The sequence below is a fragment of the Urtica dioica genome, chromosome 3, assembly GCF_054948205.1.
Source record: "Urtica dioica subsp. dioica isolate 48M chromosome 3, U.dioica_male_clone48M_v1_H2, whole genome shotgun sequence".
Classification (NCBI taxonomy): Eukaryota; Viridiplantae; Streptophyta; class Magnoliopsida; order Rosales; family Urticaceae; genus Urtica; species Urtica dioica.
Window position 1 is genome coordinate 45,149,249 of NC_142758.1, and position 21,766 is coordinate 45,171,014.

Here is a 21,766-nt window from a genome sequence, read left to right on the forward strand (position 1 = left end):
GTTTCTAGGGAAAATATTTAGCCAAGATCAGATTTTGGCTAATGTGTAGGTTTGCCACAAAGAGGGATGCAGCTTAGTCGTTATTTCATTGTTTAGTTTTTGTGTATATACATTTAGTTTTTATTTTCATTGTTTTAAGTGTTTAATGATTTATTTTTTATTGATTTTACAAAAAAAAATTGTTTAAATGTTGATTCCGTTAAGAATTTAACGTAATATAACAGTAGAGACCAACAAAATGTGAAAATTTCAAGATTAGAGATTATGCTAACTGTTTCCTAAAACTTAAGGGACTTTTGCCATCATTTCCTCTTTATCTAATATCCTTAAAACTTTTAATTCGTCTATTTCACTCAAATTTGTAGCATAAGTCAAAGTCCAATAATTACAAATACCTTTAGGGACAAAAGTATAGAATAATTAAAGTTCAGTGACTAATTATAACTTTATAAGTTTAAGAAACATGGGAAGTTTTATAATGAAATACGAAAAATTAAACGGATGTCCTATTTCTTAACACAATAAAACCTCGAGGATGAGAATTGAAAGAAGAAAAAAGTTCAAAGTTTACCGTTACTACTTAAAACTAAGGGAAAATTTGTCCAAATTAGCAGAAAAATAAAGAAGAGCAAACTTTTTACTTTATATAAACTATTAAACATAAATATTTTGCTGATAGATAAGACAGGGCAAATAAGCAAACATTTCACATAATGCAAGAGAGTTAGTTGAGAGTTTGCAGCAAAATGGTATTCAAGAGTTTCAAATGTAATTTGAACATGGCATTACAGACTTAAATCTTCATGTCGGTAAGATCAATTAATCGGCGGTCCAACTCTGCTCAACGATTTCGCGGACTCTCCTGTTGTACTCGCGCTTGTTCTCCGTGAACATCCGAGCCGCTTCTGAGTTTGCAGGCGAATTCGGGTTCGGGTCACACAGCAGAGACTGCAATAGAAAACAAGAAAGAATAATGCATAAGATCTCTGGCTTGGCCTAATACAAGGACAAATCAGAAAAACAAATATAGGACACTGTGCACATGGGATTCGCAAGAGAGGAACATAAATGGTTGCCCATTTTATCTCCGAGAACAAGAGGGTTGATGAAACTCAGCATATTTACTAAAGAACAATGAAACTCAGCAAAGAGACTATCTAGTGAGCAAGTATTTCCTGAGTTGGTGAGTCTTGAGAGTGAAAAAGTAGCTTCACAGAGTCACTCTAATATGGTGGCTACGCAGGTCAAATCCATGAGCGTAATATATATAAGAGCAATAGTTACTACTTTTGTAGGAGTTCCTAAAACCAGTCAACCCATAATAGGCGTAATGATAAATTGGAAATAGTTGGATCATATTCACAAAGATCGAATAGTCAAAGAAAGCGAAACTATAGATGAAAACGATAATCATACCTGGATAGAGGTCAGTATAGCCGCGACATCATAAATAGGGCTCCACTGATTTTGTAAAATATCCAAACAGATGCTTCCATCTGCATAAACTGAAAAAAGAAAAGAAAAACAAAATTAAGAAGAAGAATTAGGAACGGGAGTAGATTATAAAAAAGAATAATAAATTTTAAACAAACATGTTTCATAGGTAGGTTCTACAATGTTTTAACCAGTCCTCCTCTAATCCCCACCTTTCTTTGGGATAAGACTATAAATTAACTCTCAAAGTGCTAATACTAAGATTACTCTAGTAAATCAGTTTTCGTGAGCTTAAGGCTGACATGAATTATACCAAGTAAACTATATGGCAACTTCGATTTTTATACCTAATAGTTAAATCAACCGGGACTGAAGACAATGCAAACGGATATATCAAGTAAACTACAAGGCGCAATCAACAGAAACTAAAAACATGAGAGCAAGACAAGCAAAGAAGAGAGCACGCGAGTCTCAGGTTAAAAATCCAGGGAGCTATATATTAATAAATACAATAGCAATAGTCAACAAACAGTGAACAAAACGAGAACATGGTTTTGAACAAGCACGCATAAAACAACAGTTGTAGAGACAAAAAGAGATTATCTGTCTAACTTACTATTGGGATGAAACATTCGGGAAACAAAGCGCACGACTGGCGGCTTATTCGGATAATCCTCTGAACACTGAAGCGTCAACTTAAACGTACCTACACAATCCAAAGACATAAACTTGTAAGTTGAGTCATTACAATAGAACATTCTGTAATACAAACGAGATATATGATTTTCTTCTTTAAATCGTGGCTGGTACGAGAATCGGGCTTTTACCTCCATCCCACGGGGTGTCATCGGGCCTGTAATCAAAGCAATACATGAGTTTAACGAAACTTCAACGGAAAAATCATCATTACGTAAATGGATAAAATAAAGCCATATATGATCGATGTTATTTCAGAAACAAACCCGAATATAACAGCATTCCATAGCATTATATTGTTGTCTTGAGGAGCTCCGCTGATACCAGCCGGAGGATCTTGTTGCAACCTCTTGAAATCCCTCATAAGCCTCTTCCTCGCCGGAGTCGACATTCTCACCGCTTTACATACCCAAAAAAAAAAAAAAAAAAAACTCAGTATCCCAATACAGAATTTCAGCAGAGCCGTGTTCTTTTTTTTTTTGGTTATCGAACACAAAATTAGGATACTAAAATATTTGATTATAAGCCTTCAATAAAAAAGAAAAAAAACATAGAAATCACAGAACTTCATACTCAAGTGAGATTGGTTTATATCTAATGGTTTACATCTACCGAAAAAACAGGTCTATGAGATTGAATATCAACGAAGAGATATGATTCAATTCATAAATAAAAAAACCGAATACAAATTAGATTTGCCTCAAATTCATCGCCAATAAAAACATAAACCTTAGATCTGCTGACATCCTAAACACAAATCCCCTAAATTACTAGGGTTTCGTTTCTCGCGCCATCGAATTGCAACAAACCAGACCAAAAGCGATCGATCGAACTACGATTAGCAAAGAAACAATGATAAAAAAAAAAAAAAAAATTCAATTCAAACCACAAACTTTACCTGAAATCAAAGGCGGTGAGTCCAGCTTCGGTTTCCGAAAATCAGGTTCGAAGTTAAGAAAAGACCAACTAAAAAGAAAGTGTTCCTAAGCTTTGATCAGAGATTGAAGCAACGGAATGTGTCCAAGAGAGTTCAGAAGTTCAGATAAGGACAAACGCTGTGAACTGATCGAAGAGAGAGAGAGAGAGAGAGAAATAAAATAAAGTTCTTTTTTTAGGTTAAGAATCTTAAGATTAAGAATGTATACATGTATTTGTGGAATGCTAATAATAATAATACGCATGGGAAAGATATTTTTTGGCGGCCTCTACTCTAGTCAGAGAGACTGGCTTCTTAATAAGTTAATATACAGCGAATATTACTCGGAATTTATAATTTGCTATCAGGAGTTTGATTAGAATTAAAAGTTACTAAAGTAGGATCAGTACTGCTCCTGGTATGAAATCAATAAATACCACATTATTATATTATATATATAAAGCAAAACCCTCAATTTGTTCATACTACAGTAACCCATTTTTCCTTAAAATTTCTAAAAATACCTATTTAAGTTTTAAAATTACATAAATAACCGTATAACAAAATTTCAAAAACAACTTTAAAAAACGAAAATTCCAGAAATCACTTTAAAAATGAAAATTCTCTAAACTAACTTTAAAACAATAATAATTATTAGCCGATTAATAGTTTTATAATTCAAATTATTTATGATCAGTACAATTATTGAAAACTAATGAACATATAAGTAATGATGTTGGTTAATCATAATTTTTGTGTTGCTAAAAAAATTTTGTGTTCATAATTACAACTTAGTATTTCTAATTTTTTTTATATCTGAGTTATTATTTAATTAAAATGGTTTAAATATATATTAAAAAATGGTAAAAAAAATGTTAACTTTTACCTATGACAAACGACAACCAACAATTGCAAATCGTTCATATTATTATCTAAATTAAAATTTATCAAGCCTCATAGGCAACGCCGAGACCTATCGCTTGTTATATATAGGGAATACCACATTATATTTACATAGTCTTATCTGTGTGTGTGTATATATATATATATATATATATATATATATATATATATATATATATATATATATATATTTTTTTTTTTTTTAAAAAGCATTATCAATTTTACTTTTTTATGTCCAGGCACTAAATCAGCAACTTTTAGAAATATTAATTCAACAAAAGAATTCATTTAATATTTTCTTTTTCTTTTTCTTTGTAGTTGGGAAATATTAGCTTATACTAAAATTTCTAAATTGTTATATTTTGCGAAAATACTAGGAAAGTGGCAATGAGGTCGTTATTATTCTTATTCTTCTTACATTTCATTTTTCTCCGTGATAGGCCAAACATTGATTTTCTTTTAAACTCTGGCCAACATCTTTTTGTTGTTAATATTATATCATTTAATAAGGACCCTCAAATTCACTCACTTTTAATAGATATATATTTTTTTTCACAAAACAGGCCGTCTCATGGCAAAACATGTAGAATTCCGTCTGGGAGGCGAGCCGTTGACAAGACGAAAGTGGAGATCGGGAGGGAAGCCATACATGAACGGCAAGCGCAAGCTTTTTCAGAGAATGGACACGAAATTGGAGGGGCAGTACCCTAAGAAATTTTGATTGACTAGTAAATAGTGAATTGAAAACACTATATTTTACTAATTAAGTATACTTATGTTCTAATTTTTGTTGAACACACTATATTTTACTAATTAAGTACACTGTAAAGTGGTCAGCGAGGATGAAAGTGGCAATCACGAGAGGGCTTAATTCCTTCACGATACGAAATCACAAGTCCTATATAAGGATTCAAGGCTTCGAACATTCTTTTTGATGCAATATGTTGAACAAAGCCCCCGTGAATTTTGTTACTTTCCACACTCGTGTCTCGTTTCCTACGTCAATCAGTATTTAATTAAGACTTTAACTCGAAGCTCTCTGACTTCGGTTTGGCAAAGGCGGGCCCGACCGGACATAACACACGTCTCGACACAGGTCAGGAGGACTCAAGGCGACGCCTCTCTTGAATATATCGCCACTTGTTGTCTAGGTAATACTGTCAATTGGGCCAACCCGCCCGTGTGTTAACCAGCCCGACCCTATTTTTAAGAGGTTTTAGGCTGGTCTGGCCCTTTTCAAAAAAAGGTCGGGTCGAACCGGGTCCGTTGGAGGGCCTATGCCGGGCCTAGAGTATAGGTCCATAAGCCCAGTTTGGATCCTCAAAAATGCCCAACCTCTATCAGCCCTTGCCCTAATTAGGTCCGCTTCGGACCAAATCATTTTTAAATAAAAAATATTTTATTTTATGTAAAATAAGTGTTTTTGACACAGAAATTAAAATTTATTATTAATAATATCATTACTTTAATAAAAGTTTGGTTGTTTTGATTAAAAGTGTATTTGTTTGAATTACAAAAAAATGATTTATTATTTTTTTTAAGGATTCTAGTTTGGGCTCCCAGTTTAGACCATTTTCAAGCCCAGGCTCGGGATCGGCCCTCGGCTCCAAGGGTCGAGGGTTTAGTCTTGGGTTGGGCTAAAGGTCCTATGGTCCGACCATTTTAACATCGAGAAAAACTTGGTTGACTAGGGGAAGGCATACATAAGCGACAAGCGCAAGCTTTTCCAAGTAATGGACACGAAATTGGAGAGGCAGTACCCTCTAAAATTTCGATTGACTATAGAAGTAAGTAGTGAACTGAAAGCACTATATTTTACAAGAAAAGTGAACTCATGTTTTGACTTTTTTTTTTTGGTTTGCAGCCACTTTTGTAAGGCCTTACTTTCCTTCACGACATGAAATCACAAGTCATATACCAAGATTTCAAGGCCCGTGAATTTTGTTACTTTCCACGCTTGTGTCTCATTTTTAACGTCGGTCAATATTTTAAGATTTTAACTCGAAACTCTCTATTTTGATTTGGAAAAGGCAGGCCTAACCGGACATAACCCATGTCTTGACACAGGCCATGGGGACTCAAGCTATGCCGCTCCTGAATATATCGCCACTGGTTGTCCAGGTAGTGCTGTCAATTGGGACGGGCCACCTTTAGGTTAACCGGTCGGCTCTTTTTTTAAGAGGTTATGAGATGGGCTGGTCCGTTTCAAAAGGGTCGGGTTGGACTGGGCCGGGCCTAGAGTATAGGTCCTTAAGCTCGGCCCGGTCCGTATCCTAAAAAAAACACAACCCATGCCCAACCCGGGCCCTAATTAGGCCCGGTTTTGGCCAAATCATTTTTAAATAAATTAATATTTTATTTTTGTTAAAACATTATATATCTAAAATAAGTGTTTTTGACATAAATTAATTTTATCATTAATGATATAAGTTTTTTAACAAAATTTTTGTTGTTTTGATTAAAAAATTTATTTTTTGAATTACAAAAGATATATTTATTGTTTTTTTTAAGGATTCTAGTTTGGGCTTTTTGAGGTCCAATTTAAACCTTTTTCAAGCCTGGGGGTCGAGGGTTCAGTCTCTGGCCCAGCCCGCCCATTCAATAAAAGGGTTTGGGACGAGCTCATACTCAAAATTCTCTCGGGCTTAAAAAAAAAGAGACTGGTCTGGCCGGCCCTGCCTTTTTAACATTAAGAACAATTTGGTTGACTAGGGGAAGCAAATTGGAAGGGCAGTACCCTAGGAAATTTCGATCGACTATGGGAGTAAGTAGTGAATGAAAACACTATATTTTAGTAATAACGAGTTTGTGTTCTTGTGCGTTGCTACGGATTAATAAAAGATAAAATACTCGTATTCAAATTTATTTGAAAGCTTATAATAATAATAATATTAATAAAAATAATAATGACTTAAATATTATACAATATATGTAATGAAAAGCTATTTTTTTCAAATGTATGAAAAGCTATTTTTTTCAAATTTTATGAAAAGCTAATACAATTCTTTTATTTCAGTTAATAGATGTATGATAGGTGGGTTTTATAGGCGTTAAACTCCTATTTTTCATCTTGAATTTCGCGCGTTCTCGAGTAAATTTTAGTGTGTTTAATGTGTTTGTGAGTGATTTTCAGGTTTGAGGGAGTATTTTGGTGTTAAAGATGTAATCCGAGCAATTCAAGACGTTTCAGACACGTTTGGGCAATTTAGAGCCAAACAAGAAACACGACGTCATCTTCTGTAAGATTTTGAGAGTTTTAATTGAATATTTTGGATGATCCAATTCCAATTTGGATAGAGATTTCTTTTAGCATTCCAACGCATGTTTATTTACGAAAATCGGACATCGGAGCAGGAAGTTATGACCTATTCAAAATCACTGCGCAGCTGTCCAGTTTTTATGCGGCCCAAAAACGTTGTTTTTCGTATGAAACGGTTTTTCTTTATCCATGGGCTATGAGCTTTTCAGGAAATTCGATTTTTAAGTGTTTTTGAACTTTTGGATCTCATCCAAACGCTCATATTGCTTCGGAAAAAAAAAAGCACGCCTAAGCCTATTTAAAGGGCCCTTATAACCTCAAAACATTCATTTACATAAGTTTGGTTTTATTTTAGGTTTTCATTAGTTGTTTGGCTAGTTGGGAGAGAAGAGACAACCGGAGAAGAAGACCACCGCTCGTCGACGACTAACAACCGCGATTCAGTGTTTTTCTTTCTAATCTTATTCCTTGGAACTCCCTTTTATTTATGTTTTATTTTGATATGTTTTTTTTAGTTTGTTTACTTATTTTATGTTTCTGTAACTCTCATCGCCATGAACTGAACCCCTTAAGGGTGATAGCTTAGCTTTCCTTGAATATGGTTGTGGATTCATAATTATTTAATTGAAATATTTTTCTGTTCACCTTCTCTATCGCTTGAATTAATTCCGTGCTTAGTGGTTATATGAGATTAGCTACCACGTTCATGATTTTTAGGATTGTTTAGTTGCTCGAGAGATAATTAGATAATCGTGCATAATAATTAGTTCACCCTAGTACATTCCTAAGCTAGAGATAGTTAGGCTGTTATGGAGTCATGTGAACACTTTTGATTGTAATGCTTGTCTTATTTTTAGGGTTTGAGATCGAGAGATGAAAACCCGGTATTGACATAGGTTGTTAGATGTTCGAGAGAGATTTAGCAATAATATTACGTGAATGTGATTAGTGAAGAGAGTTGAACCAAAAACCGTGCGTAGTTCTAAGAATCCTGACCATAGGAGAGTTTTGCGAAGACATTGCCCTAACCTTCTACTCATCCATTCACCCGTGCTTATTTCTAGTTTTATTTATTTTATGCAAAATTAGTTAATAATTATCATCGTTTACTTGAGTTCAATTTGTTGCTAGCTCGTTTGATTTTCGGTTAAGCATAGTTCTCGTGGGATCGACTCGTACTTACGATTTACTACTTAAGTGATTACGTGTACTTGCGTACGAAAATATCACAACAATGTATAAATATAAGGATATATTAAAATTTTAATATATGTATACATATTGTTGGTGATTATCGCACTTTAAATAACCAATTAAATGCGGAAAATAATAATTACGATAACAAGAGCTAATTATTAATATGGTTATGAAACAAGATCTAGATTACTTAATTAATTAATCATAAGAAATTACTTCATCAAGCAACCATATCATATAAAAGACGAGTTTAAGAAAACTTACAGTTTTTGGCTCACAAACCGAAAGCTTTCACAATCCGTCTTCGTCTTGAATGTACAAACCTCCACACGATCAGATCTGGAACTCCTCCTTCAAGGACTCGATGTGAGAACACCAAAGTCTTCCGAAACGTAATCTCCGACACAAATAGGACATATGAGTGGGAAACTTTCTCTATCTCACTACGATCTCGAATATCATATTCAGATCGCACCGTGTTTATGGGAATGAAATCACTGAATTCTGAGGGGAATGGATGAAGCAAACATTTCGACCATCCCTAGGGTAGGTTGGACAAATTTTTCCTCTATTTTTTGGATGATTTTTGTTCAACCCTAGATCCCCTATTTATAGTGGTAGAGTGGAGAGCTTTTAGGAAACCCTAGTCTCCAATCAAAGATCAACCGTTAGATCTTTATTTAAATTCATACTTTCTCTCTTAACCCTCAGATCATAATCTAGGATATATTATCCATAATATCTTCTTTTAAATAAGGAATCTATTTAAAAAGGCAATATCTTATTCCATTTTAAATAGTGAGATAATATCAAATATAATATTATCTCCTAGATATTAGGAATTTAAATAGAGAGAGAATAAAGGTAAATATCTTATTTCTTTTTAAATATTATTATCTCTTTATTTAAATCATCAAAGAGAAAAATTGGGCGCTTTCCCAATATACCCACTATGGGTATTTCGAATTTTATGTATCCATGAGCAAATGATTTCATTTTTGAGCGTTTTTCCAATATACCCACTGTGGGTATGGACAAATTAATTGCTTCTTCATGGGCCAAGGAATTTCTAATTTTGCAATGTCCATAAGGCCCAACTCAAAATTCAATTAATTATTTACTTGATCCAACAACAAATAATTAATTCCACTATAAATAGTTAATTCGACAAATAAACAAATTTTCGAATGTATGCTACTAATCATATTACAACATGTGAGATTATAATAATAAAAACATTATTATTAGAAAGTTCCTATTCGTCTTATCGAAGTCGAGTTGGGGACGATGGACCTAGTAGTTGAAGCTTAAAAAATCCGATCAAAAAGACGAAATAGTCCTTTCGCTTTTTCGATCGATTTGTCTAATCTTAGTCAATACTCCACCGTGTAAGCTAAGACTGCACTCTTCTTTAATACTAGAATTATATTTACTCATCGTGACGAGTGTCCACTGATTTAGTCAGTACGTGATCATGACCCTCCAGGTTCTTCCCGTATCGAGATAGGTCTATTTGTTCCGTTATACCTTTCTCGTTACATATAAGCCCTAAGCATCGCTGCTTCCCCAGCGAAATATTCAACCGAACGTAAGCCAACTTCGGAAGTGTGCACAATCAATCGGTTATGGAATTAACCCTTAGGTGAGAGAACATTAACCTTCTTTTAGGAAGGCTGGATTCCGTATCTGTAAAACACTTCCCTTCTAGGATCATATCCCGAGTTCTCAAAACATCCATTTATTCAACCTTCTTTGGCCTTTAACGTGATGAATCAAAGAACCCGGTAACATGATCTAGAAGTCCATGATCACTTCAGGATTAAGATCAAGCGTCACTGTGACCATCATTTGTGATCCTGGCTAGTGTGTCGTAACGGTCCTTAAACGACACATCTACATGCAAGGTCTGTCTGGGTCGTACACTTACCACAAGTGCAGAATGCTAACACTAAGTGATCAACCTTCACTTGTGTTCCACACATATGACTTTAGATAAGGCTTTCCAGGCACATATCAGTCATCGACCAAGTTTTAGCTCACCGCCCGATCTCGGATGCCCAACATGCGATTCAGTTTGATACAGAGACTATGGATGATAGTTGTTATTGATTTTGAATGTTATCAGACCTCAAGCCACTAATCATATGATGCTAAAAAAGTAACTTCTTATCTTATTTAGTAATCATCATCTTCTAGTGGGCAATATTCCTAACACATACATGTTCTTTCTCTTTCATATAATATATCCAATTATTTAAAAATAGATTTCAGTATATGTTGTGTTTGCATCATGTTACAAATAATTATGTTTCATGTCATGGAAAAATTAAATGGTAGAAAGATTAGGGAAAAATATAAGTTAGAAGACAATAATAAATATGTAAAATAAAATAAAAGATCATTAAAAATAAGGTTTGTAAAATACGATAAAAATATTATAAAAGGATAAAAAAAGAGTGGCGGTCATACAGTTCAATTGTTATAAGAGTTTTAGCACTATCTATCCACCATTTGAGTCTCCAACAATTATTCCAATAATTACATATCCAATTTGACCTATGGACGAATACGCAAGCATACGTTTCATGTTTGTTTGAGTAGGTCACGTCAAACTATAAAATTTCAATATAGTCAAAGTTTACAAATTTTTAAACAAATAGCAAAATTGATGAGGTGGTCTTTCACTCTGAATTTTGGAATGTCTATTCTGCCCTTTTTTTTGTCAACTTCTTTTAGTATGATAGTTGATAATTTTTTTTTTAATAGGAGTTAGTTACTCTAAATAATTGTTGCATTTATTCCTCGCTCTCTTGTGGTACCTAGGATAGCCTAGTGGTAATTCCACACCACCTCCTGTGTGGAGGTCGTGTGTTCAATCCCCACTGCAGCAAAGCTGCCTTAAAAAAAAAAAAAAAATCCTCGCTCTCTTTTTTAAACCTCTCCCTCTCTCCACAGCCACCCCACTGGACCAGATATGGGCTACTTAGTTTTTTTTATTATTTATTTATGAAAGAAACCTGCAACGTAGCAGTAAGGCCAATTGTTGATGTGGTGGTAAGTTTGGCGTAAACGAGGACAAGATTGAACGGTTGAGTTTGAGATGTACGGCCCGAAAAAATGTGCGAGCATTTACTCCATTGAGTGGACTAATCGTTTTCGTCAATTCCCACCATCGTCACTGACTTGTCAATCGTCGTCATTGATTTCCTAGCCCTTCATCTCCTTGGCCAGATTTGGGCTCGAGGGTGCGGCGGAGTACTTCGTCGGCAAGCGGAGTCACGGAAGCACCTGGAAGAGGCGAGACCTCTTCCGCGCCGTCGAGACCGTCCGTTGCGTCGCCTCGAAGGCGTAGTTAGCTCTCTGGTGGATCCACAAGCCCACCGACTCCTCCGCCGAGAGAATCGTTACGTTTGCGTGCGTCGAAGGGATCTTATTCTCTGAAAGCTTATGCGCGATCTTCTGGTTCAAGAAGCACGGTCTCATGCCCAGTCTCACGTTATCCAACGAGCTCTTCGTCTGTAAATTTTCGTTAATAAATGGAAATTAAAATGGATTTTTGACATGTGTAATGGAATTATGTCTAATTATCAGATATTTCCAATTTTTTTACTTGTTCATTACTGTAAATTTATGTTAATAAATGAAAATTAACATGCATTTTTGTTTCAGAGTAATGAAGACAGTGTTTTTGTATTTTTATTTTCCAGTTTTGAAAATTAAGAAGTTGGTGTGCGTGAAGTTTTTTTCTTGATTTTTGAGAGCATTAACACATGTCATTCACTGCGTATTTTTTCAAATAATTCACTAAAATTTAAGTGAGATTTTATTTGGTTTATTTCAAGAGTATAATTAGAAAGAAAAACAACAAATTTGAACGCATAGCTACTAACCAAAAATTTCTAAAACAATGACTATTTTTAAATTTTATAGTTTCAATTGGACTACTAAACTACACTACAGTGCCTTTGTTATAAAATACTATGTTGACCTGTAAAATTAGTACAACAATATCTCACGAAAATACACAGACTCCGAGTACAGTGACTCCGAGTACAGAGATAATTTAAGTAAGGCTTTCTCTTTATACAGACGAATCTAATACAAGAGAGCAATGTTTTCTAGAGGTTCTAAATGAAAATGTGTAAGTCCAAAAACTCTCCTTTAGTTCTGTGCCGCAGCTTCTATTTATACTCGTCTGGTGTAGCCTCTTGGTCGTGTCTCTGACGGTTATTCTGGGGAACGTGGGGTGATCAATCCCACGTTCTGGACGGTTTTGGGTAACTGCCTCTTCCCTCTCGCTGAGATGGACGGTTATTACTCTTCGTATGGTTCCTGAACCGTCAAGGTGAGCGTTTTAGGGTTTGAAACATGTTTTCTTTTGGTTTTGACTAGTCTTTGACTCACGTTCTTCTCTTCTCTCCGAAGTTCTGATCAGTGAGTTTCGTTCTTGACTTATGAACGGTTCGTTCCTTTTCAATGGATGGCCCTTGAGTTTACTTAACCTGAGCTCGGTGCTGGATTCTTCTCGCTGCTCGGGAGTCCGACTATCCTGCTCGGTGTCTGACTAATTTATCCCGTAACAGCTGCCCTCCAGTTTCTTAGTATTATTAGCAAAAATGGTAAGGAACTATTTCGGTTTAATTGATGACCGTGTTCATCTTTGCTTATTTGTCTCGGGACGATCCGAGTAGGATTCTATATTCTTTTCTTTTTTGCAGGACATCGTACGACGTCGTTTGTCTCTGGCATTGCCGAATCGTCGCGTCTTTTCGTTTCGACGGTCAGATGTGTTTGGCTTCTTGGACAAGCTTAATCCTTGCCGTTCGTGTGGTCTTAATATAAAGCATTTTCTCAACATTTGACTTCATTATGCTTTTTCTTCTAAATTTTACTCTCGGAGCGTTCTCGGCTTGATCTGCCTATTCAGACTGTGCTTTCAGCTCTCTCGTTTTTTGCTCGGATCTTCCGATCTTCAAACTCGCGGGTAAGGTTTCTTCATCATTAATCCGATACGTTCCTTTGTTTTGAAATCTTTATTCGGTGATCAGTATTTTCCTTTACTTCTCGTATTCAGACCATTCGGACTTTAGGGATCATAGTTTTCGACTTCCTTAGGGACATGGGAGGACTTGCGCGTCCTGACCTGAGTTTTGACTCTCGCGTCGTTCGACGATCGGAGCCTGATCCCGACAGTGTTATTTTGTCGGATGGGTCTACGTTCCCTTTCCTCAGGAGTCGTGTTTGGTATCATGTCCCAGAGATCGGATTGGACCGCCCCGTAATGGCTTTTGATGAATCATGCGTGTATCCCAGTCCGGAGTCCGAGGGGGTTGATAACGACAAAAAGTTTTTTGATTCGTCTTCCCTGCCGTGTAGGGATACCATGGTTTTGGAGATATCGTCTTCGTCCGCTTCTTCGAGGGGGAGCGAGTCGGAATCTCGTGATACGACGAGCCTTTCTCTTTCGCAAGACCGAGGAGAGGGCTATTCTCAAGGCACTCCGGGTCCGAGTGGGAGGACATTTGGGGTCGATCTCCCAGAGGAAGAGGATGAGGCCTTGGTTTTTGAACGGAAAGAGGGCCAGTTTTCGGCCAAGGTTTGGACTTCTCGGGTTACCGAGAAATACATACGAGAGCTGAGGGAGGAATTTGATATAGCAGAGGGAATTATCATCTCGGCACCTTTGGAACATGAGAGGGCCGATCAGCCTCCCGCCGGGAAGATAGCGTTCAATAAAGCTATTTTGAACGTGATCGGAGGGTTACCGATGCATCCTCTCAATTCCCAGTTTGTTTCTGACCTGAGTTGTTCTCCTACCCAGCTCGTCCCCAACGTGTATAAGATTTTTGTGGGGATGGCCGTGCTATGGGCGAAAGTTTATGATCGCCCCGTCACTTTACAAGACTTTTCGCAATATTACTCGTTTAAGTCGGCTCCAGGGCAACATGGTTACTTATTATGCTCGGGCCAATGATGACCAGTCTAAGGTGATCACTCGCCTTCCGACCAGTTAGAAAAATTGGAAGGACTATTTCTTTTAGGTTGAAGGGAACGCCTCTTATGAAAGGTGCCCTATAAGAGCTTCGTTCTCGGAACTGGGTGTGACTCTGGTTCAGAATTCTTATTTGATAGACTGGGCCAGGTTTTTGTTCTGGTTTCCTCATATGTTTTAAGTTTGATTTCAGGTTCCCTTCCACAGTATCCCGAGGACGAGCAACCACTCCACTCAGAGATCTTTGATATTTCGGAGGCTAATCGGTCGACGTTTGTGTTGTCGGACCCAGACCTACTCGAGGAATACTATTTTTATCCCTACTCGAGTGAGCATTTTATTCGTCTCTTATCAAGTCGCATATGTTCAAATTTTCATCGTTCTTATTTTTTGTTTCTTAACAGAGATTGCACAGATGGCGAAGAAGAGACCCGCTCCCGAACAGGTTCCTCCTAACCCGAAACGTACTAAGGCTTCCAAGGCCTCGGCCGCTAGTAAGCGGGCGGCCGTGTCTGCTTCAAAAGTTTCGGAACTTCCGAGTTCTTCTGCGGTGAAAAGCTTGACTGAACCTTCTTCTGCATCCGACCACCTAAATCCGATCGTCACCTTCCTTTGCGAGCATCTTCCCGCCGAGAAGGTCCAAGCGGTTCTCGGGTCTGAGCCTTTAGAGAGGCTTAACCAGGTCACTGACTCCGCGGTTTCGGTACGTTTTACTCACCTAGTCGGTATCCCTTTTCTTTCCTTGACAACTTTTGTAACTTACCTTTTGATGACCACAGGTTTTCGTTGGTGTGGTCGGCCTTGTTGGGCTACTAGGCTCCGAGCTCACATCATTGAGACAACGGAACGATCGTTTTCTCAAGGAGAGGGATGCGGCCAGGGACGAAACGGTGAAGACCCGATCGGAGCTTACGGAGCTCACGCGGAAATTCCAAGCAGATCTTGAGGCTGCTCGTTTAGCTGCGGTGGAAGAGTACAAGGCTTCCGAGGATTATCGCAACATGCGCGATGATCTTTATGCCGCTGGGATAAACGAGGCCGTTCGGATCCTCGGCCCGAAGAATCCTACTCTGGATACTACGGATCTCGACGAGGATTCGGAATCAAGAGCTAGTGATGACGCGGATGAAGGCGACCAGGAGTAGATTTTTATTTTTTGCATTCTAATTTCTGTTAACCCGCTTGGGTTTTGAACAATTGATCCGTGGTCGGATCTTTTATTATGTAATTTTTGTTAACCCGTTCGGATTTTGAACAATTGATCCTTGGTCGGATCTATAATTCATGTTAGTTTATCTGTGTTTCTGACTTTGGCGAAAAAAGTAAAAAGTATTTCTGAATTTTGGCAAAATAAAGTATAACTAAGTATATTTCCTTTAAGTTTTCTAAACAACTGTTTGCTAATTACCCTGCCGCCTAGTTTATTTTGTCAAGAATGTTAAAAATTATGTGATTAGACGCCGAGCATAGAAACAAAAGATAATTGGCTTCTGAAAATCGAAAGTACGTGCGACCAAGCCGCTTTTTGAAATTGTAAACTAGGCCAGGTTTTTGTAAACATATGAGGAAACAACACTTGCGACCAAGCCGCTTTTTGAAATTGTAAGTACAACATATGCGACCAAGCCGCTTTTTGAATGTTTGAAAAAGGAAATACTTAAACGTAGAATCGGCGAAGGTGCTCAGCATTCCAGGGGTTTTTCTCCATATCACCGTTCAACTGTTGTAGTCGGTATGCCCCGTTTCCGAAGTCTTCTCGGATGATGTAGGGTCCTTCCCAGTTTGCGTTGAATGCTCCCTCCTGGTGGATTTTGGTGTGGAGAAAAACTCTTCTGAGGACTTTGTCGCCAACTTTTAAAGATCTTGGTCGGACTTTCCTGTTGAAATACCGAGTAACCTTTAGTTGGTTAGCGAGATTTCTTAATCTGGCTTTTTCTCTTTTTTCTTCTAGCAGGTCTAGGCTAATTTTTAGAATGTCGTTGTTTACCTCTGTTGAGTAGTTTTCTCTCCTCACTGTTGATATCATGACGTCGGTCGGGATGGCCGCGTCGGAACCGTATGCGAGGGAGAAAGGCGTTTCTCCAGTTGTGGAGTGCTCGGTGGTTCTGTACGACCAGAGAACTTCTTGGAGCATATCCACCCACTCCGACTTCTGTTCGCCTAACTTTGTTTTTAAGCCGTGTTTTATTGTTTTGTTGACTGCCTCCACCAATCCGTTGGACTGCGGTCTGACTGGAGTAGAAAAAACCTTGTTAATGCCATATTTTTCGCAAAAACTTTTGAAGGAATCGCAGTCGAACTGAGTTCCGTGGTCGGATACAATTTTGACTGGTATTCCAAACCGAGTAATAATATTTTTCCATACAAATTTCTCAATTGCATGGGCCGTTATTTTATTTAAGGGCTCGGCTTCAACCCATTTTGAAAAGTAGTCGATGGCTACAATTGCGTACCTGCATCCGCCTCGGCCTGTTGGCAAAGCTCCGATTAGGTCTATTCCCCATTCTGCGAATGGGATCGGGCATGAGAGGGAGATGAGTGGATTAAGTGGAAGTCTCGGGATGTTAGAAAACCTTTGACATTTGACGCATTTTTGTGTCATGCGCCGAGCATCGGCTTTTACTGTTGGCCAGTAGAGTCCTTGCCGGATGATCTTTTGTGCCAATGCTTCGCATCCGATGTGACTTCCGCATATCCCTTCATGGATCTCTTTAAGAGTGTACTCGGCTTCGTCTTCGTCTAGACATTTGAGTAGAGCTTGAGAAAATCCTCTTTTGTAGAGATTCTGACCTTCTAGGAAATATCGAGCAGCTCTGAACTTCAAGCTTCTAGCCTCATTTTTCTCTTTGGGCAGAGCTCCGTGCTACAAGTATTCCCTGATCGGAGTTTGCCACGACTTTCGTTGATCGACCTGGAGCACATGGGGAGCTTGCTCAATGCTAGGTTGCCCAATCTTGATAAATGGGATTGATTCCGAGTCGGATCCTTGAGTGGCGAGCTTCGCTAATGCATCAGCTTCTTCGTTCATGGCTCTAGGGACTTGGGTGATTTCGCAAAGTTCGAACTTGCTTGCCAGGTTTCTGGCTTTCTCGGCATATAGCGACATCTTTTCGCCTTTTGCCTGAAATTCACATTTCATTTGATTAACAATTAACTGAGAATCCGAATATACTTTGAGCTTTTTGATTTCTAAATCTTTTGCTATTTGCAGCCCATGTATCATAGCTTCGTACTCAGCTTCATTGTTTGAAGCATTGAAATCGAATTTTAAAGCGAAATTTACCTTGTCTCCTTCTGGGCTGGATAGCGCGATCCCGACCCCGGACCCCTTTTCGTTGACCGCTCCGTCTACGTACATGTCCCAAATTGGGAAATCAACTGGTCTGTATGTGAATTCTGCAATGAAGTCAACAACTGCCTGTCCTTTGATTGCTGGTCGGGGGCTGAAGCGTATATCATATTGTGTCAGCTCAATCGACCATTTCATTAGCCTTCCGGACACGTCAAGTTTTTGCAGCACCTGGCGCAGCGAAAAATTGGTGAGGACTGTAATCGGGTGCGCGAGGAAGTAGTGTTTTAGCTTCCGAGAAGCAGTGATGAGGGCGAAAGCTAGCTTTTCGAGTTCCGGGTATCTTCCTTCCGCCTCGTTAAGGCGCCGCGAAGTATAATAAACCGGGACCTGGTGTTTTCCCTCATTCTTGATCAACGCTAAACTTACTGCATGCTCCGATACGGCTAGGTAAATTTCCAGGGGCTCTCCTTCCTGTACTTTTCTTAAAGTCGGAGGCCATGCCAAGTGCTCCTTTAGGGACTCGAAACTCTCATCGCATTGCTTGGTCCATTCAAATTCCTTGGAGCCTCTGAGTACATTGAAGAAGTGAATGCTTCGATCGGTAGACCTTGAGATAAAACGACTTAATGCAGCTATGCATCCTGTCAATTTTTGCACTTCTTTGATGTTTCGTGGTGGTCTCATGTTCCATAGGGCTGTGATCTTCTCTGGATTCACTTCGATGCCTCGTTCATGAACGATGAAACCTAAGAATTTACCTGCAGAGACACCAAACGTACATTTTAGAGGATTTAGTTTCATGCGATATTGCCTTAGAAGTTCGAATGATCTTCTAAGATCATTCGTATGTTCATCTATTTTTCGGCTTTTAACTTGCAAATCATCGATGTATGCTTCCATCGTAATCCCGAGTAATTCAACGAACATTCGATTTACTAATCTTTGATATGTTGCTCCAGCATTTTTTAACCCAAATGACATTACTGTGTAGCAGTATAGCCCTCGATCAGTTATGAATGCCGTGTGATCCTGGTCGGGACCATACATAGGGATTTGATTATAGCCAGAGTAGGCATCCATAAAGCTTAGAATTTCATGGCCTGCTGTGGCGTCTACTAACTGATCTATTCTCTGCATAGGGAAACTATCTTTAGGGCAAGCCTTGTTCAGATCTGTAAAGTCCACACAAGTTCTCCATTTCCCGTTAGGTTTCTTGACCATGACAGGATTGGCTACCCATTTTGGATATTTAGTTTCTTTTATTGATCCGTTAGAAATCAGTTTATCTACTTCTTCTTTTAAGGCTGTATACCTTTCGGAGTTTAAAGCCCTTCTCTTTTGTCTGATAGGTTTTTCTTTAGGATCTATATTTAACCTATGACACGCTATTTGAGGATCTATCCCCGTCATGTCGGACTGTGACCAGGCAAATATATCTAAGCTATTAGATAGGAGAGTAATTAAGTTACTTTTGGTACCTGATTCAAGATATTTTCCAATCTTGAGCTTCTTCTCAGGTTGTTTTGGATCCGGAGCGACTTCCTCGACTTCATCTCCTGGGCCAATTTCTTCTCGGCTCGGAAGACGTGGGTCAAAGTCCGAGTCGATCATCATAACTTTGTGGACATCTTTGTCCTGACTCTCTTTGAGATAATTTGCATAGCAGCTCCTTGCGATAGCCTGTGTACCGACTACTTCACCTACCCCGTGCTCGGTAGGAAACTTCATTTTTTCAAATATTCCACAGAAGCGATAGCTCCAAGGGACTGCAAGGTTGGCCTGCCAATGATCGCGTTGAACGAAGATTTTCCGGGGACCACCTCCCATGTTGTGTTAGTGGTTTTGCTTCTCGGGCTTTCTCCTACAGTTATAGGGAGCGAGACTATTCCCTTAGGCTGGATTGAGTCTCCTGTGAAACCATAGAGATTTTCAAGGGTAGGAGCTAATGCATCTTGCTTAAGACCCATCTTGTTGAACGTGTCTTCATAGAGCACGTCGACAGCACTCCCGGTGTCCACCAATATTCGGTGTACATTCCTGTTACCGATGAGAGCTGATATGACCAATGGATCGTTGTGAAGAAACATCACCCACCGAACATCTTCTGCTGTAAAGGTGATAGGCTCCGAGCTAGGTTTGGCTATCTTGTTAGGCCTTTGCTCGGCTGTAAACAAGATTTGTCGGGGTCCCGCGTAGGCCTCTCTTACATAGCTCTTTTGAGCGCTCCTTGAAGTTCCTCCCACATGTGGTCCTCCGACTATGAGTGAGATTTCAGCATATGCCTCACCTTTCTGTTCCTCTTGATCCCCTTGTTCGGCCTTGAATTTCTTCAACGCTCCTCTTCGGATTAGAGCTTCTATAGCTTCTTTGAGGTTGAAGCAGTCAGCACTACGATGACCGATGTCCGCGTGGAAAGCACAATATTTTGTTTTATCTCTCCTTGAGATATCTTTCTTGATCGGTCTTGGCTTAGGGAAATCTTCTTTGTCCTGTGTAAGACTAAATATCTCCTCTATCGGGACATTGAGCTTATGATATTTATCGAACTTACTAGAAAAAAGGCTTCAGAGGTCCTGCTCCTGATCGGCTCTTCTTCGGTGGGCGGTTGTCCTCGGAATGTCGTTCCCTGTGCTCTTCTCGGTAGCTTTTTGGTGGCTTTGCTTTTCTTGCCGCCAGCCTTGCTTCCTCCGCGTTGATATACTTCTGAGCTCTCTTCAGAAAATCGTTGTAATCCCTTGGACTAGTCTTCTGAAGTGACCACCAGAATTCTGATTCTGTTCGGACGCCGGAGTAGATTCCGAAGAGCTTAAAGTCTTCGTTCAGATCGTCAACTTGAAGAGCTTGCTCCGAGTAGCGATTAATAAAATCTTTTAGAGATTCGTCATGGGCTTGTCTCACCGCTAGCAGCCTTTCTTTGGGAGTTTTCCCCGAGCTGGAGCCGACAAACTGCTCCATGAATTTTCTGGATAACTGCTTCCAGGACCCTATGGAGTTTGGCTTTAGCTTTCTATACCACCTTTTGGCTGAGCCAATTAAAGTGACAGACAATGCTCTGCACATAACTTCTGGTCCGGCCCCTTGCAACAACATCCAAGAAGAAAATGTGTCTAGATGGTCTCCTGGGTCGGTCTTTCCATCGTATACTGGGATGCTCGGCATCCTGAAACGATCAGGCAGCGGTTGTTCTAACACGCGTGCTGTGAAAGGGGAAACAGTCTCTCCAACCTTCGGGATAGACTCCTTCTGACCTAGGGCCACTTCTTCGATTCGACGCTCCAATCTTCTAAAATTTGATTTGTTGGTGCTCGCGCTGTCTTCAGTTTCCGAGCTTACCATGCTATTTCTGAAAGTGTTTGAATGACCTCTGTCCATAGTGGGCTGGTACCGATCAGGAATCTTTTCCTGACTGGACTGCTCTTTCTCGGATTCATAGTCATCTTCCATCCTCTCATACCGATCTTTAGCATGTTTCTGAGATTTCTTAACCTGCGGATCCTGCCCGACGGGTTCTTTCCCTGATCGGTGTGAGGGTTCTTCATCTGGGATCACTACCGCGCTTCGCTGTGTGACTTTCTTTGCTTGCAGCGTTCTCTTCAGTTCCCTGTTATTCGCCTCTAAGACCGAAAGACGCTCTTGCATTTGTCTGAATTTTTCTTCGAGACTAGGTTCTGGGAGAAGTTCAGCTATTTCTTCCAGGGTGAGAGGCAAAGTGCGATTGTGATGTTCTATCTCCGTCTCCTGGTTGGGGACAGTGATCGGGGTGGATGAGCTAGCCATATTCTTCAGCTGCTCCCCCTCCTTCTAGCGCCAACTGTTGACCTGTAAAATTAGTACAACAATATCTCACGAAAATACACAGACTCCGAGTACAGTGACTCCGAGTACAGAGATAATTTAAGTAAGACTTTCTCTTTATACAGACGAATCTAATACAAGAGAGCAATGTTTTCTAGAGGTTCTAAATGAAAATGTGTAAGTCCAAAAACTCTCATTTAGTTCTGTGCCGCAGCTTCTATTTATACTCGTCTGGTGTAGCCTCGTGGTCGTGTCTCTGACGGTTATTCTGGGGAACGTGGG

General features: G+C 39.1%; 2 protein-coding genes across 2 annotated transcripts; both read right to left on the minus strand.

The window, feature by feature from the left end:
• Window positions 1–619: 619 nt before the first annotated feature.
• LOC149403077 (ubiquitin-conjugating enzyme E2 2) lies at window positions 620–3,271 on the minus strand. Its single transcript, XM_089609603.1, has 6 exons — window positions 3,029–3,271; window positions 2,397–2,529; window positions 2,262–2,287; window positions 2,051–2,140; window positions 1,417–1,505; window positions 620–948 (listed from the first exon to the last, which is right to left on the minus strand). The coding sequence occupies exons 2-6, from the start codon at window positions 2,519–2,521 to the stop codon at window positions 820–822; spliced, it is 459 nt and encodes a 152-aa protein (XP_089465729.1). The 5' UTR covers window positions 2,522–2,529; window positions 3,029–3,271; the 3' UTR covers window positions 620–819.
• A 16,142-nt stretch (window positions 3,272–19,413) lies between these two features.
• Window positions 19,414–19,776, minus strand: LOC149403078 (uncharacterized). Its single transcript, XM_089608619.1, has one exon. The coding sequence runs from the start codon at window positions 19,774–19,776 to the stop codon at window positions 19,414–19,416; it is 363 nt and encodes a 120-aa protein (XP_089464745.1).
• Between the last annotated feature and the right edge of the window lie 1,990 nt (window positions 19,777–21,766).

Excerpts from the sequence above, each read along its gene's own strand:
- LOC149403078 (XM_089608619.1), bottom strand. The coding sequence starts at position 19,776 with ATGTTTCTTCACAACGATCCATTGGTCATATCAGCTCTCATCGGTAAC.
- LOC149403077 (XM_089609603.1), bottom strand. The coding sequence starts at position 2,521 with ATGTCGACTCCGGCGAGGAAGAGGCTTATGAGGGATTTCAAGAGGTTG. Across the intron at positions 2,141-2,261 it reads TGACACCCCGTGGGATGGAG|GTACGTTTAAGTTGACGCTT; the intron begins GTAAAAGCCCGA and ends TGGATTGTGTAG. Across the intron at positions 949-1,416 it reads CTATACTGACCTCTATCCAG|TCTCTGCTGTGTGACCCGAA; the intron begins GTATGATTATCG and ends TTTCTATTGCAG.